At 38.3% G+C, this 14,661-nt stretch overlaps 1 protein-coding gene across 5 annotated transcripts in view; it reads left to right on the top strand.

The window, feature by feature from the left end:
- Positions 1-10,778, top strand: part of SNCAIP (synuclein alpha interacting protein) — an 88,140-nt gene extending 77,362 nt beyond the window's left edge. For 4 of the 5 annotated variants that reach the window (XM_077171033.1, XM_054652105.2, XM_077171034.1 and 1 more), the window contains 4 exons: positions 543-635; positions 3,067-4,135; positions 5,920-5,987; positions 10,210-10,778. In XM_077171033.1, the coding sequence (XP_077027148.1) occupies positions 543-635; positions 3,067-4,135; positions 5,920-5,987; positions 10,210-10,294 (1,315 nt within the window). In that variant the 3' untranslated portion in view covers positions 10,295-10,778. The remainder of the gene's footprint in view (positions 1-542; positions 636-3,066; positions 4,136-5,919; positions 5,988-10,209) is intronic. The other variant, XM_077171037.1, reaches the window with a different exon arrangement.
- Positions 10,779-14,661: the final 3,883 nt, after the last annotated feature.

The following is a 14,661-nucleotide window of genomic DNA, read 5'->3' as shown; positions in this document are numbered from 1 at the left end:
AGCCAACTCCATCCTACAGCTGTAGTTTGGACCAATCCTTTCCAGTGGTCAGAAACTTTTCTCTGAGCTCATTTGCAAATAGGAAGGGAGAGAGCAGTTTCCTGAGCTGTTGCTCAGATGATGAAGGCCATCCACCAAACATACGAAGTGACTGCTTAATCTGTGTGCTTTCTGTTCTTTTCCATAAACAAGTAAGAAACAAATGCCCTAAGTTTACCATATTTTTGTGTCTGTGAGTCAGTTTAAATTCACTGGTGTTTATAATCATACACTTGTCCTTATATGAAGTATAATAATTGGATCTGACAAATAAGTTTTTCTCAGTTGTTCTTTTACAGTGATCCCAAAATGTCAGCAGAAATTCAGACAGAAGCACAAACTCTCTATGTTCTTATTTATAAGTTCTCTATTTATTATATAAAGTACTGGTGAAGGGGACTTCTTTCTTTAATTCAAAGGGTAGTATCAGTTTTCCTGTAACTTACTTATGTAAGTTAGTCAGTTTTACAATTTGAGGTAAACAGTCTTGCATTTTCTTGCAGGCAGACTGTGGAACGTGTGACGTTACAGAACCAGCTCCAGCAGCTTTTAGAAGCCCAGCGGTCAGAGGGCAAGTCACTGCCCACATCCCCAAGGTAAGGTGACTGGAACTGTACTGCAGCCTGGATTTGCATATTTTCATAATATACCAGTTATCAGGAGAAGCTGTGATCTGGCTAAATAGTAGATGTGTTCTGTAAAGAAAATGTGGGGCCACCTCGTGGACTTCAAACTGAGCTTCTAGAGTTTGACAGTAAGTAATACTGGTAAATATTGGAAATTTCTGAGTATAAACTAAATAGTCCCTGCTTTCCAATAGAGAGAAAGCCAATTTTACAGTGGAATGTAGTATGTTTTAAATTAGATGAACAGCAGAAGGGCCTAGAAACTCTAGGAAAGATGTAAAGGTTGATGTTTTCTTGGTCTATCATACATTACTTTTATCAGGAAGTTATAAAAAGTCACCAAAAAACGCTGCTTTCTTATTAATACAGTTCCTTATACTCATTAAATCTTCTACCTGCTCTAGATTGTGTAAAAAGTCAAATCTCTGGAAGCTATTGTTTATGTATCCTGTCAGAAGTCACAGAAAGAAACACAAGTTTCAGACATTAAAGAGGGAGACAGAGAACTGTCTCTCTGACAGTGAGAGGTCTGCATGGAAGCACATGAAGCAAGCATGACTTCACTCTCACAGCAATCTGAAGATGATTTTGAAAGAAATAAAACATGCAAATAGAGCTTGGTTTATCCTTATTTTTTAATGTATTTTCCTCTCTGGAAGCCATATATAGTGCTTTCCCTATTTCAGAGTTGTTAGGGGGCGACATGTATGTGAAAATGTAAAGCTGGCATAAAAGCTTCTGCAGCCACTGACATTCAGAGCTGTGGCCATCAAGTATGAACTTGTAGAGTCAGTGACTGCTTTTTTTCAATTCTCATAGAATCCTGAGCATTTTCCTGTACCAATGCTCCAAGGTCCTGAATTTCATGTGTCACTATTTCAGACAATGTGCAAACAATTGCAGTTGTAGATAACAAAGACATTAGGTTTGGAGATGCACTTGTGTAAAGGAACTTCAGCTAGGAAAGGGTTGTAAGCTCTGAACTCCTGCTGAAGTAGAAAAATACACTAGAAAAAGGGGGGTTTGCCTTTTTTTTAGGAATCTTTGTCTTCCCTGTCTGCCAGCTCAACAGGGACAATGGGACCAAAAGCCATTTTCCAGCTCATTTGGTTTCTGTGATTTTTGCTGCCTGATCTTTCCAAGTGGTCTCTCATCTGAGTTCTAGTGCGCACCAGGACTGTTTTACTTTCAGCACCAGATAAGATCAGGTGAAAGCAAATCCCTCATCATTCGTTATTCCTGTAAAAGGGTAGGCTTCAACTTCATTTTGGTTAAGTCACCAAGTCTGAAAATTACACTCTATTTATTTTATTTCATAGTTGGCTACTACTTTTCCTTCTAGTTGGAACTCACTTGTAGATATTTTCATCATCCAAGGAGGAAGTAGCAGATCTAAGAGAACATATCCCTTTTATTAGGAATGTGCACTGTAGATAAATGCATGTTCTTCAGAGTGTGTAGGTTTGCCTCAAGAAAAAAAAAAGGCATAAAATTAATTGAAAATTAGGTGTTTAGTATAGGCATGTGAATTTTTTACATTGTGAGAACTACGGACTCATCAAAGCAGGATGTGCTTACCAACCTCACAAGACCTAAATTTTGTCACCTTATCCTTGCTTAGAGGAAAAGTGGTTTAAAGTCAGAATGTGAAGTGTTATGAGCTCTAGCATATGTCACGGGAAAAGAAAAGGTCTCTGCAATTTACATTCTTCACAAATCAGACATTGTTGAAATTGCTGTTTCTTTCTGTAAAAGAGTTGGAGTTCTAAATTTAATTTATTATTCTATTAGTATGAAATACATTCATGTCACCTTTCTCTTGCTTTTCAATATTTCATATCTGAAAAGGTTTTCAGTGAAAATTGCCCTGATTTTTTATGAGCTCTTGAATGGTTATTATTATTAATACCAGATGCAGTTTAGATTTATGAAATCAATGCTATGCAGAGAGGTGGTACTTAAATAGGACCTTAAATAAGCTAGTTTTGTATTATGATGTGACTTGAATAGCAGGCATTTGGCCTTGTGGAGATTTTTTGCCTGTCAGCTCTCACAAATAGGTGTAATTTCTCTAGAGTTTTCCTCAAAGTCATATTTGATGTCTGATTAGCCATTCTAAGTTTTGATTTTAAGGAGGTTTTGGTTTTGTTGGTTTGGTTTTTTTTTTTTTTTTTGGTAAGAGAAAATGAAGGCACTCAAACTCTACATAGGAGTAAAAACAGTATTACATCCTTCTCTATGGAATCTTTGCTGTGGCATCACAGTAATGAATTCCATATGAGTAGCAATGAAAAGGATAAGTAACAATAAACTGAGACAGACACATATATTGGAAATGCCACTTTCACATTTTAGATATGCCTTAATTTTGCTGTGACATTTCCTCTTTTTTTTCTTTAAGCTTGCCGTCATCTCCTGCTTCTGGCAAACCCCAGTGGAAACCATCTGAAGCAGATGAATTGTCTCCCCCAAAAAGTAAATTGAACACCCAAGATGGGATTCAGATTCTTGGCAGCTTGGGAACGAGTACATCTTGTCGTGCTCGAGCTAAGATAAAAGATGAGGACTCCGATAAAATCTTGCGCCAGTTGCTGGGGAAGGAAATCTCTGAAAATGTCTGTATGCAGGAAAAGCTGACTTTGGAATTTCAGGATGCTCATGCATCCTCCAAGAATGTGAAGAAGATTTTGCCAGAGAAAAGGGAGTTGAAGTTAGCCCGACTGAGGCAGCTGATGCAGCGGTCTCTCAGCGAGTCTGATACAGATTCAGCTAATTCTGAGGACCACAAGAACACCCCTGTGAAAAGAACTGACAAACCAAGGCCTCAGCCTATAGTGGAGAGTGTTGAGAGTGCAGAGAGTTTGAACATGATGCTTAAGAAGCACACTTCCACAGCAGGACGGCGTTTTCCTTTTGGCATCAGGGTCTCTAAGTCTGTGGACGGCCACAGTCCTTCCCCTACTTCGGAGAGCAGCGATGCGGATAATGAAGCCCCATATCAGTCTGGTACCGTCCCTCAGAACCAGTTCTGTGCAGACAGCTCTCCATCTAGCACCGACAGTGCTGCTGCCCAGAAGGTTGCCACCAGCCCAAAGAGTGCTCTCAAGTCTCCATCCTCAAAGCGCAGAACCTCTCAAAATTTGAAACTTCGAGTAACTTTCGAGGAGCCTGTGGTGCAGGTGGAGCTAGCAGAATCAGAACTGAATGAGGAAAAGGATAAAGACCGGAGCAAAGGAGTCGTGCGGGCTCCAGCCAGCTCTGGGGAGCATGCAGGGGAGCAGCTGAAAAGGCCTTTTGGAGCCTTTCGGTCCATAATGGAGACACTGAGTGGCAACCAAAATAACAACAACAACTGTCAAACAGCAAACCTCATCAAAACCTCCTCAACGCTACCTTTTACCTCACTAGGAAGAAAGACCACAGAAAGCAAGGGAAATCCAGCAGTTGTCTCAAAAGGAAGAAACAAGCCAGTGAGTACACTGAAAGAAGGAGGGGCCTTTTTTTTTCTTGTCTCATTAAGTAATACTTCTTCCTTCTGCCTTTCTATTGCAAAACAATACACAAAAATACTTTTTTGTATTTGACCTACAGAAAGCCCATCCACTTTTCAGTTTTGGAAGAATTTTCCAAGGAGTGGCAGGTATTGCTTATGTATAGAGTCTATGCTCTTAGGGCACATGATTCCCATGTTCTGTGTTGAAAGCTTTCCACAGAGATGTAATTCACATGGAAATGATGTTTGGTGCTTCAGTGAGTGACAAAACATACAATGAGAATGCCAGTCTTGAAACCATGCATTTTCTTAGGAGTAAATAATGAAGGACTAGCCCTGTCCTGTCCTGTAAAGACTGATGAGCCAACCAAATAAGAAAAATAACAGGAAATATTGCAGAAATGGTCCTTCATGCTTCTGGGAGCTACAGCCAACCCTAGGTGTTGAAGCTGTCAGCAGCAAGTCTTCCTTGGCCACCTTCTTCTTATAGCACAGAGTCTTCTTGTGTCAGAGCATATGGTTGGCCTGTCAGAAAACATACTGGTTCAGATCTTTCCCTCTCTACAGCAAACAGAGTGCCTTTTCTGGGAACCTAAGGGAAAGAGGGATGTGTGCACTTTAAAGACTGGTCCTCTTGTTTAAAAGATAAGGAGAAAATACTTGGAGCAAATGCATCTTTCAAGGTTTTAGGTCGTAGGTTGAACTTGATGATCTCAAAGATCTTTTCCAGCCTAGTTACTTGTGTGATTCTGTGATTTTGTACTGAATAGAAGAGACAGATGTAGGAAATACTGTGGGTGCAGTATGTTTTTGGAGTGCAGGGCGAGCATCTGGAGATACAATAGAGATGAATGAGAGGGAATTGTAGATGACTTAATCCACTGTGGAAGACAAGCAGGGAGGGAAGCAGTAGATAGAAAGACATCAGGCGAAACAATAATTTCAAAATAAAAAAATACATAAAGCAGGCTAATAGGAGGAGGGGCAGTAGTGAATTATGTACTGTAAAAAGTATGACAAGTTAATGGGAGAAAAATACAGGGAAATCTTAGGCAAAGAGGAGGCAAAAGAAAGAATGGAAAGAGAGAACTGGGAAATAGTGAATAGTCCATATTAGTGGGTGCTATTAGACCATTCATAGCTATTGCTATTGCAAACTGAAATCAAATTAAATGAAACTGAATGGAAAAATTCAAAGGAGACCTAAAGGGCTTAATAAAAGTGGGACTGCATTTCTTAGTCTACTTAGAATCACAGTATGAACTACTGATTTGAGTCTTTAAAGACATCCACCATCTCATTGAACAGCCAGTTTAACAAAGTAGTTTTACAACACAATGCCTTTTTTTTAATGGGTGATTCAGATTTCATAGTGACAGGAGAAAAGACAGTCTGTTTTCAAAGATGTTCTGATAGGTTGCAGGTCCATGAGCATTTTTTGTAGTTCCCTAAGAAATTTGAAGGATTGTATGAGGTAATTGTAACAGTATTGATGCTTGCAATATAAAATGCTTGTTCTGTGAAGAGAGCATGTTTGCATGTTACTGCTGCCAGCATCAGAACTGTGGAAAGAATAAATTTTTATACCAACCCAAAGAGCAACAGCACATATCTCAAAGAGGTAACAGATTCAGGTACAAAAAAAAAATCTGTTAAATTGTTACTGTGGCTATCTGACTGCATGTTTTAGTTGATTTCCATGTTATGCATGTGGGAAGCTCTGTGCATGCTCTTAATTGTTATGATGTTATACTTCTTTAGGATCCTTACTTCAGCTACACCAGTCTTTCTTCTAGCACGTTGAATGAAGAGCTGGGTAATTATGCTTGGTATGTGCTTTTGCATGGTAATGTTTAGCATCTCTGTTGCCTTCTTTTCTCAAATTGTGTGTGTTTTTTAACATTGGAACTGAAGCACTCAACTGATTGATTCACAAGAGAGGAAGTAGACGAACATATAAATTCCTAGAAAAGCAAAAATTTATGATGGATTTCTGCTGATGTCACCATTGAACTGGCTACAGGATTTCAGTTCCAAGCAAGTACAGAAAGTATTCATGCTCATAAATCCAGCAGGGTATATAGCAGACTTTGGCTGAGTATTCTACCTCTGTTGAATAAAAGTCAAGTACCAGATGAGAATGGAAATTAAATTTCCCCTCATGAGAAGAGCAAAAAGACCACAGTTCATCTCTAAAGAGAATACAGAGAACATGAAGCAGAATGCTTTACTCTAAGAATATGTGCTCTTCTATTTTCACACATTTTCCTTACTTTCCCTTAGACTTTGAAGTTAAATCTGTTTTTTAACTCTTTTTAATATCAGATTAACTCTGACTGTATTCAAACTCCTTAATTTAGTTCCGTTCCCTCAAGATTATTCGGGCAGATAGAAACCAGTCCCTCAATTACATAAAGATATGTTGGAAGAAACAATACTTGATAAAATGTTTATTTTATAAGCAAATGCTCTCTAAAAATGACCTGTCATTTTCACTTAACTCTTAACACTCACAAATTCCTTTTTTCTTTTTCTGTTAAAATGAGATGTAAAGTTAGTTTGATATTAGTTATATTAGTTATTCTGCAGTTCAAGACCCTAAGTTTCCTAACTTTAAAGTTAGTGTTTTCTAAATATCTAATACATGGAGGAAGGGGGGTCCATTCACTATTTTTCTATTGCCAGGACCTTCCCATACTTAAAAACTCAGTTTCTGTAACGGAAATGTGAGTCTTGTTCAGAAGCCACTGGCACAGTGTATGTGAAACCAGAAACTGTAAGATTTCCAAGAGGTTTCATTCTCTCCTGAAAACAAAGAGGGAAACTTTTGTGCAGAAAACTGGATAGCAGCAGTCTGAGGGAGCATCAATGTGAAGCTTCCAGTCAAAACATCCAGCTGCTTGTAGAGGAGTACAAAATGATTAATTTATTCTTATGTTAGAGCCATCTCCTAGGTGTAGGCAGTTGTTGTAATTTGTCACTTTCCTTGTGTACTGCTCTTGTGAGAATGGCAATGTGGCATTTTCCCAGAAATGAGAGACAGGGAATGTCTGGCAGCCACTGCAGGGCTGTGGAGTCCCTTGCTGGGAGGGTGATGGTTGGGCACGAACTCCTGGCTATTGCTCCAGGCACTGCTGGTCCAGGCAGCATGTCCTAAAGCCCCCGTTACCACAGACACTTGGACAACCAGGGAGTGGGAAGCAAGGAGCAGAATGCACGACTGGCACAGCCTGAGGAGGTGTTACAGTGCCCAGAAATCAGGAGGTGGGCAAACTGTGTGCGCAAGTCTGTGGCATGAGATTTCCAAACATCACAAAAGAATGGGAGTTGTATTTTGCTTTTCAGAAATCAGAACACAGACTGAAGGTTCTCAGAACTTCTAAGTTAGCCTTTGTAATGACCTATAGCATATGTTGTGATTTTTGAATAGCAAAATGGGTGCCTGTCATTTGTCAGCTACATGATGCCCAGTAGTGACATTTAAATCTTAAAAAAAATCACCATTTTATGCATTACAACCTCCTGGACACTATTTGAATTTTACCTGGATAGTCTGGGCACACTACATAATTAGCATTTCAGAACTATTTTGAAAAAAATAAAGAACTTTTTTGGAAAACAGGACAGTCTTTGGTGGTTAAAAACTTCACAGATTTTTACATTGGGAAGTTATATTTCTAAACACTGTCCCAAGCCCATTGTGACACTGCAGCCTTATAATAGGGGATTTCATTAGCATTTTCTGAAATCTGAAGTTATTATACAAAATCTGCTTTCAGTGAGATTGCATTCCTGCCAGCTAGTTTCCAGCGCTTTTTCTTCAGCTTCTGTTCTTTTGATTTGTTTTTTTTTTATTTTTGTTTTCATTCAAAATACCCCAAAGTACACTAAGGGCTTGTAGTTTACTTTTTCTGGTTGGTCACAGCTTAATAGTAGAAGACTGTGCTAAATTTTTAGTGGCCTATTTAAATTTGGCACACCCTATTTTTCTTAAAAGTCTTGGAGGAAATTTTGGATGTGCAAGATGGTTTGGAATATTTTTTCCTCTTTTGGAAGGATTATTTTTGCATATTACAACTCCAAGCAGATATTTGTAGTCTTTTTCCATCTTACCTGTATGCCAATGAACAGTTCCTTCCCACACTTTAAGTCAACTGAGATCTGCATTACTTAAAATGAACAGTAACTCACCATATCAATATAAAACCCTGTACATAGGTACAGCTATGAACAGCAAAAATTGCTTCCTACATGGGGGCACTCAGCAGAATCCATCATCATGTCTGTCAGATAGTAAAATGGGCATGCTTCTAAAACAGCAAGTGGGTCTAACCTAATACATATCCCACTGCTAGGCCTAATATGGATAAATTACAACTTCAAATATATTCTCCAGGAAAAGAATGCTTATCTCTGTGTCCAACAAAATAGTAACCATTAACTAATTACTAACCAGTAGCTAGTAACTATACTAGAAGAGTGTAACATGAATGTGAAAGTAACTTTGTCACAGAAGATTTACATTTGTTCTGTGGTGATCTGTTGTGATCATGTGTCGCTGCTTGTTGCATGAGAGGATGTATCAGTGGCGATATGGGCACTGGAATCTGTTAGAAATTTAATTAGAAATTTGGTTACTAATTAGCAATATTAGTGATACATTTTTTCCAGTTGTAAAAAGCATATCTGTTCAGTATTGTCACCTAGAGACATCTGCATTAGCCAAAAATTTTCTTTGAGGTCACACTGCAACTGTAGAGCTGCCAAAGGGCTCTTTGGTGCGCCTAGTGAGCCTCTACATGGGGAACTCACCCACAGAGTCTTTCAACCCTGCAAGCCTGGGCCAATGCAGCAGGTTAGTCTTAGCCTTATAAAGCATCCTTTAGTAAAGGTACACAGGTAATGCTATGATAACAGCAATGCACCTGAAATGCCAACATGTAGGTATGGCAAAGAGTTAAGCTCCTCTTTTATCTCCTCAGACTCAGTTCTGCAAAATCTGTCTGGTCTGGCTCAATTCTGTGCCTTTTGATCTTGCCTTGGGTATGTGACAGCTGTAATTTAGATGAATAAAGAGGGGTTTAAAATAGAATGATCCCTCATGCGTTTCTTATTAGGACCCAAAACCATGAGCTCAGCTTCTTAAACCCTGAAGTAACCACCAGGTTAACTAACCATCCTAAGTGTAAGTTTATTGGGAATATTGATTCTTTGTGATGGTTGTAGATTGAAATAAAGCTATTCTAGCTTACAAGAGTCAGGCTTATGAGTTTGAGTTAAAGGCAAACTCCTTCATGCACACTCTTGGTCTCACTCTAGTGTCTGTCCTTTGCAGCAGCAAACCAGCTAGTCATGGTTGTATTGTAGGAGTTTTGCTCTTCAGTACTAATAACTAAAAGTGAGGGTCTTAACAGGTTTGAAAATTGCTGTGGATTACATGTTTAGTGAACAGTCAGTTAGAAGGATTAATTGAAGAGAAGGTGAACATACTGGGAATTCAGAGCAAGAGCATATGAAAGGAAGTGAAAAAAATGAGTGCTACAGATATGTTGTGCTTCATTTTTCTACTCTTATTGGCAAGCTTCATTCAAATCTCCTACACAATAGATAGAGAGGTTCATTTCTCTCTGATGATTATTAACAGTGATAAGATAATCCTATTTCACACAGAGTCAGAAACCAATAGGATATGACTAATGTTGATTGTGGTGGATCCTTCTGTCACTGTGATACCATCCTCTAAAGTACAAGGAATTTTTTTTTATATTCTTCGCATTATTACCAGAACATGACAACAGCACACTAGTTAGTGCTGTGACTTAAAAAGCTTCTCATCATCTCATTGGTTTTCAGGTTTGATTTCAGAATGAAGTTATAACTCAGAAAAAATCCACAATGTTTAGCATGTGTCTAGAAAATGAGTACAGACAGAAAGATTAATTCAGATTTGAATACATACAAGTGGAACAAAACAGGGTAAATAAACACATTGCCAACCCCTTTATATTTTTAATGTTACCACTGAGTAATTTTCTCCGTTTTTTTCTCCAGGCATGATGACATCAACTGGAAAATCCAGAAATCTGACAGTCAAAAGAGTATTGAAGAGCCAGAGCTGCAGGAATTCTTCCTCTAAAACATGTCATGATGTCTCACTTTGTTTGAAATACCTGAAATATAGCCTTTTGAAACACTTTTATGAGACATACCCCTCACCAGCAAAACAGCAGCTGTTAGGATGCCTTAATTTGTATCAGTTATACCATATACAAATCTTTTTTATTATATATGTGTATATGTAACTTGTTTGTAAGCTGTGCTGTGTAAAGGCATGGGTGAGCAGAAGTAACAATTTGAAAATTGTTATGACACTTGCAACCTCCAAAATGTTTGTTAGGCCACGGAACACGTTTTGTACTTTGTGTCTTGCATAGATATATTGTCATATATCTTTATTTCCCTTTGTCAACAGCATATACTGTCAAAGTTTCATCCAGGACTCTGCCTGAGCAGCTCCTCAGTGAGATCAAGGCAAAAGCATTGATTTTTCTTTTTAGTATGTTTTGTCTGTTGCTATTTCTATTTTTTGTAAAAAGGAAATAAAGACGGTGTTAATAGGATACACTGAGTGCAGATAGTCCTGTAATTCATTTCCTCTTTTGAGCGGTAAGGTTTTTTTGTTCTTTTTGATGTTCATTTGATAATTAGACAACATCCAGTTTCTGGATTTCAGTCAATTAGTTGTGTCAAAAGTTGCTTTAATATTTAGTAGTCCTTTATCAGCTTTAAAACATGTAGAAAAAAAAAAAAAAAGTGTAAATGCAGTTTTAAGTTACCAATTACTGCTTCTTGCCAAGCACTGGCAGTGTGCTCAGCTTTGCTGAAGTTACTGCATAATCTGCTGAAACTCTAATCCACATTCTCTCAAAGCTGTCATGATCCCTTTATTGAATGTTCTTTTAACTTTTCAGAGAAAATGAATTAATTCACTTTGTTTATGGTAAACTATGAGTACATTCTTCAAATGTATCCTACAGCACAACATCCAAAAGCTGACTGCTAGGCAATCTTTCCTTGTCACATTTATTTATAGCAAATATGTGTGTATACATTTGCTTTATTTTGTTTTGATTATGTTGATTTATTTCCATTTGAAGACTGCTACAATTTTCTGAGAAAGATTCAAAGTCATGAGGTTTTGTTTTGCTGACTGTTCTAATATAACACAGGGAAGTCAAAAAAAGTTTGCCAAGGAAATTTTTTCTTTGTCACGAAGACAGTCATAGAATCATGAAGTGGTTTGGGCTGGACAGGACTTTTATAGATCATTGAGCTCCAATCTCCCAGTAGTGGGCAGGGACATAAAAATTATGATCTTGTGATAATTAAATTCCTGCAAATGCAGAACTAGTAACTAAAAAAAATGTGGGCATGTGAGGATTTTGATTAAGTACAATGCAGTGGATTTCTGTGCAGTTTCTCTTGCCTTTTTTTGGTGTTTTTCTTGACTATAGGGCTTCATTTATGGTCAGTGAGGAGAGAAAAACTTCCTGATTAGGATTCATTCTGCCTATTAGATATGTCGTATTTGCCCAGAGAATTAGCTAATCCCTTCCTACTTACTACAGGGGAGCTGCGATAGTAAAGCTATAGGAATAGTTACTTACTATTTGGATGCCTTTAATTAGGTGTGATAAATGTCTTTTTTTGTGTCAGTCTTCAGGGCGATGTCACATTTGGCCACACAGCTTGCATGGGCCAGGATGCCTGAATGCCTCAGGCACCTTGGGTAAGCACAGAATACTGCTGGATAAATACAGGAAATACAGGGCCTGAGACATCAGGAAAACAAACAAACAAACCCCAAACAAACAACCCCCCCCAAACATAACCAAAACAAACAAAACCACACTACACACAAAAAACCCACCCCAAAGCCAATATTAAAAAATAAAAGCCTGTACTTGCAGAAATGAAACTCAGAAATTCTTTCCACAGTTCTTATCTGCCACTTGGCAGCACTCTGATTTTTTAGCTAAAGTGATAAACCTCGCACGCTAGCTGACCTGTTTAAAGAAACAACCAAACCTCCAAAAATATCTGTGAGTCAGGAACAGCAATACCTCTAACTGGGCCTCCTGTCATCTGTGTGCATATGAAAAATCTGAAAGCAGAATAAGAAGAGACATATGTGCTACAATTGCCAGAGAGGTGAAAGAGAGTTAAAAAAGAGAAATTCTGTGTCTGGTGGAGGGGCTTAAAACCAACTGGCAATGTGCATTTTTGAGAATGTGAAGAGAGTTGACCGTGTTCATGTGAATGGCAGAAGCAGCAGTCCTGCTGAATGATCTTGACTGACTGGAGATGTGTGAAGTCTGCCACAGTCTGTTGTTCCTAGCTGAAACAGGGGATAAAACTGAATTTCAGTGAAAGGATTTGAAGCAGATCAAGATGTAAATATTGTCAAATCCTGGAAATAAGAAACTGCTTACTCTAGAGTCTTGAGGATTTAAAAGTTATCCGCTCTCTGCAATGTAGCAATTTACAAAGTGTATTCTTATACACCATGTGGAGAATCTGCTGTATAATGCAAGTATGCTAGGGCAATGCAGATTACTGCAAGAGACAATATGATGCCAGGAGCTGTTTGGGATGTGTGGTTAAAGATATCCGTGGCTCCTGAGCACATTGCAACAGAAAGATATTTTGGGGCAAGCTGGTGCAGAAGAGAGGCCAGCTTGATGTAAGCATGAAAAGTAGTGTCTGGAAGGCTTAAGGTGAACTTGTGTTGTATAAACTGCTGATTTTATTGTTCCTTATTTCTAGTCTCTTTCCTACCCAGGGCCCCAAAGCCTGCACATGGTACATCTGATGTCATGCCTTATAGAGAAATGCTTATTCTATGGTCTTCAACTGGCTGATGCCTGTGTGCTTTGTGTATTTGTATCCTGAGTAGCTATAAAATCCAGGTGCTTTTACTTCTCCTGTTTAGTTTATAATCCTCTAAGCATATCCCTTCTGGCATGAGTCTAAGTCAGGCTTCTGTCAGCAAAGCATAAGCATTTCCTAGAGGCAGAAGAGACGATCAGGGAATTTCCATCAAACATCTTCAGAAAATATCACCTACCAAAGCTTTTAGCAGGAACATAAACCCCTTATGATTACAACTCTTACATAAAAGATCCTCCTCCACCCACCCAGAAGTTTTTGAACCAAGAAGTCAGTGATTTGCTAATGAACCAATGTGTGTCCTAGTAAAACTGTACCTGTGGACACCACAGATACAAAGAATAACTTCACCCAGAAGATGTCAAAATAAACCTCCTGGTGTTTATCCTGCAGTTCTGTACCAAAGGTGATAAACAGAGTGCCAGAGAGCTGTAGTGAATTCCCAATTTCAGGTAATCTCTGACTCCTTTTTGGAAAAATGAAAATAATTTGCTAAGAGCCTTGTGATTTTTTCATGGTTGACTGATTTCTTTGGTTCTGGTACTTGAGACAAGCAGCATATGGACACACATGCAGCATCAAAACTGCAGGAATGGTGCTTTAATTTCATCAACAGAATGGTAGGCTGTGCTTTGTTCTGCATTAGCAAAGGAGCATTTTCATAATACTCCATTTGTCTGCCTTTCAGTGTCCAATTGAGAGGTCAAATTTATTGGTTTAGTAAGGTATTAATAAATAAACTATAGTCAGCATAGTTGTATGAAGTGGATGGAAGGGATTAGTTAGACAGTTCAGATTTAATGTTTGCTTCACTGTAACTGTCACTCAGAAACCTTTTTGTAACATCTAGCTGGCAAAAGATCAATGGCATAACAAAATATGACTGACAGCATAACAGTAAAAAAAACACTCCAACATCCATTTATTATAACAAGATGGTAACTGTCTCAGAAATATGCTGAGAGCTGATTTGTTGCATGTTTCATCACCTACCATCACAAGAAACATCAGAATATGATCATGCAACACAATCAAAACTAAAGTAAAAATGTCAGCACATCATATGCCAGGTATGAATTAATGGATTAGAGAAGGGATCTCAAAGGTGAGACAACTTTGGATGTAGACTAAAATTCACCTCCTCATAGGCTTGAAATATTTCTTAGCCTTTTAAAAACCTACTTAATAAAAAATCAACAGAAAGATTTGTTTTAAAAGTAGTCCCTGCATTTGTAGCATCAAACTACAAGGCTTAATTGTCTGTCGTGAAATGGTTTTTCAATGACATAGTAGGAATAATTTCTCAAAATATATTTCATTTCCTATTCTATGTTCTGAAATGTCTTTCCCGCTGTACAGCTGTGCTCAAGTATGGGCTGTTACTTAGTTAGCTTTTGTATAACTTTTTTTTCTCTGCATTTTGAGGTTGCAAGTAAGCAAACAGTTGTGCAGGAAAAGTACAGCACATGCTCTGTAACCAAAATATCTTTCAGACATAGAACTATGGTGAGCACCCCACGCCCAAGTGTAAAAGCCCATGCAGGGGATTACCCT

Source organism: Agelaius phoeniceus, chromosome Z (genome assembly GCF_051311805.1).
Source record: "Agelaius phoeniceus isolate bAgePho1 chromosome Z, bAgePho1.hap1, whole genome shotgun sequence".
In the NCBI taxonomy this organism is placed as follows: domain Eukaryota; kingdom Metazoa; phylum Chordata; class Aves; order Passeriformes; family Icteridae; genus Agelaius; species Agelaius phoeniceus.
The sequence above is the reverse complement of the archived record's forward strand: the minus strand, read 5'-3'. Positions and strand labels throughout refer to the sequence as shown.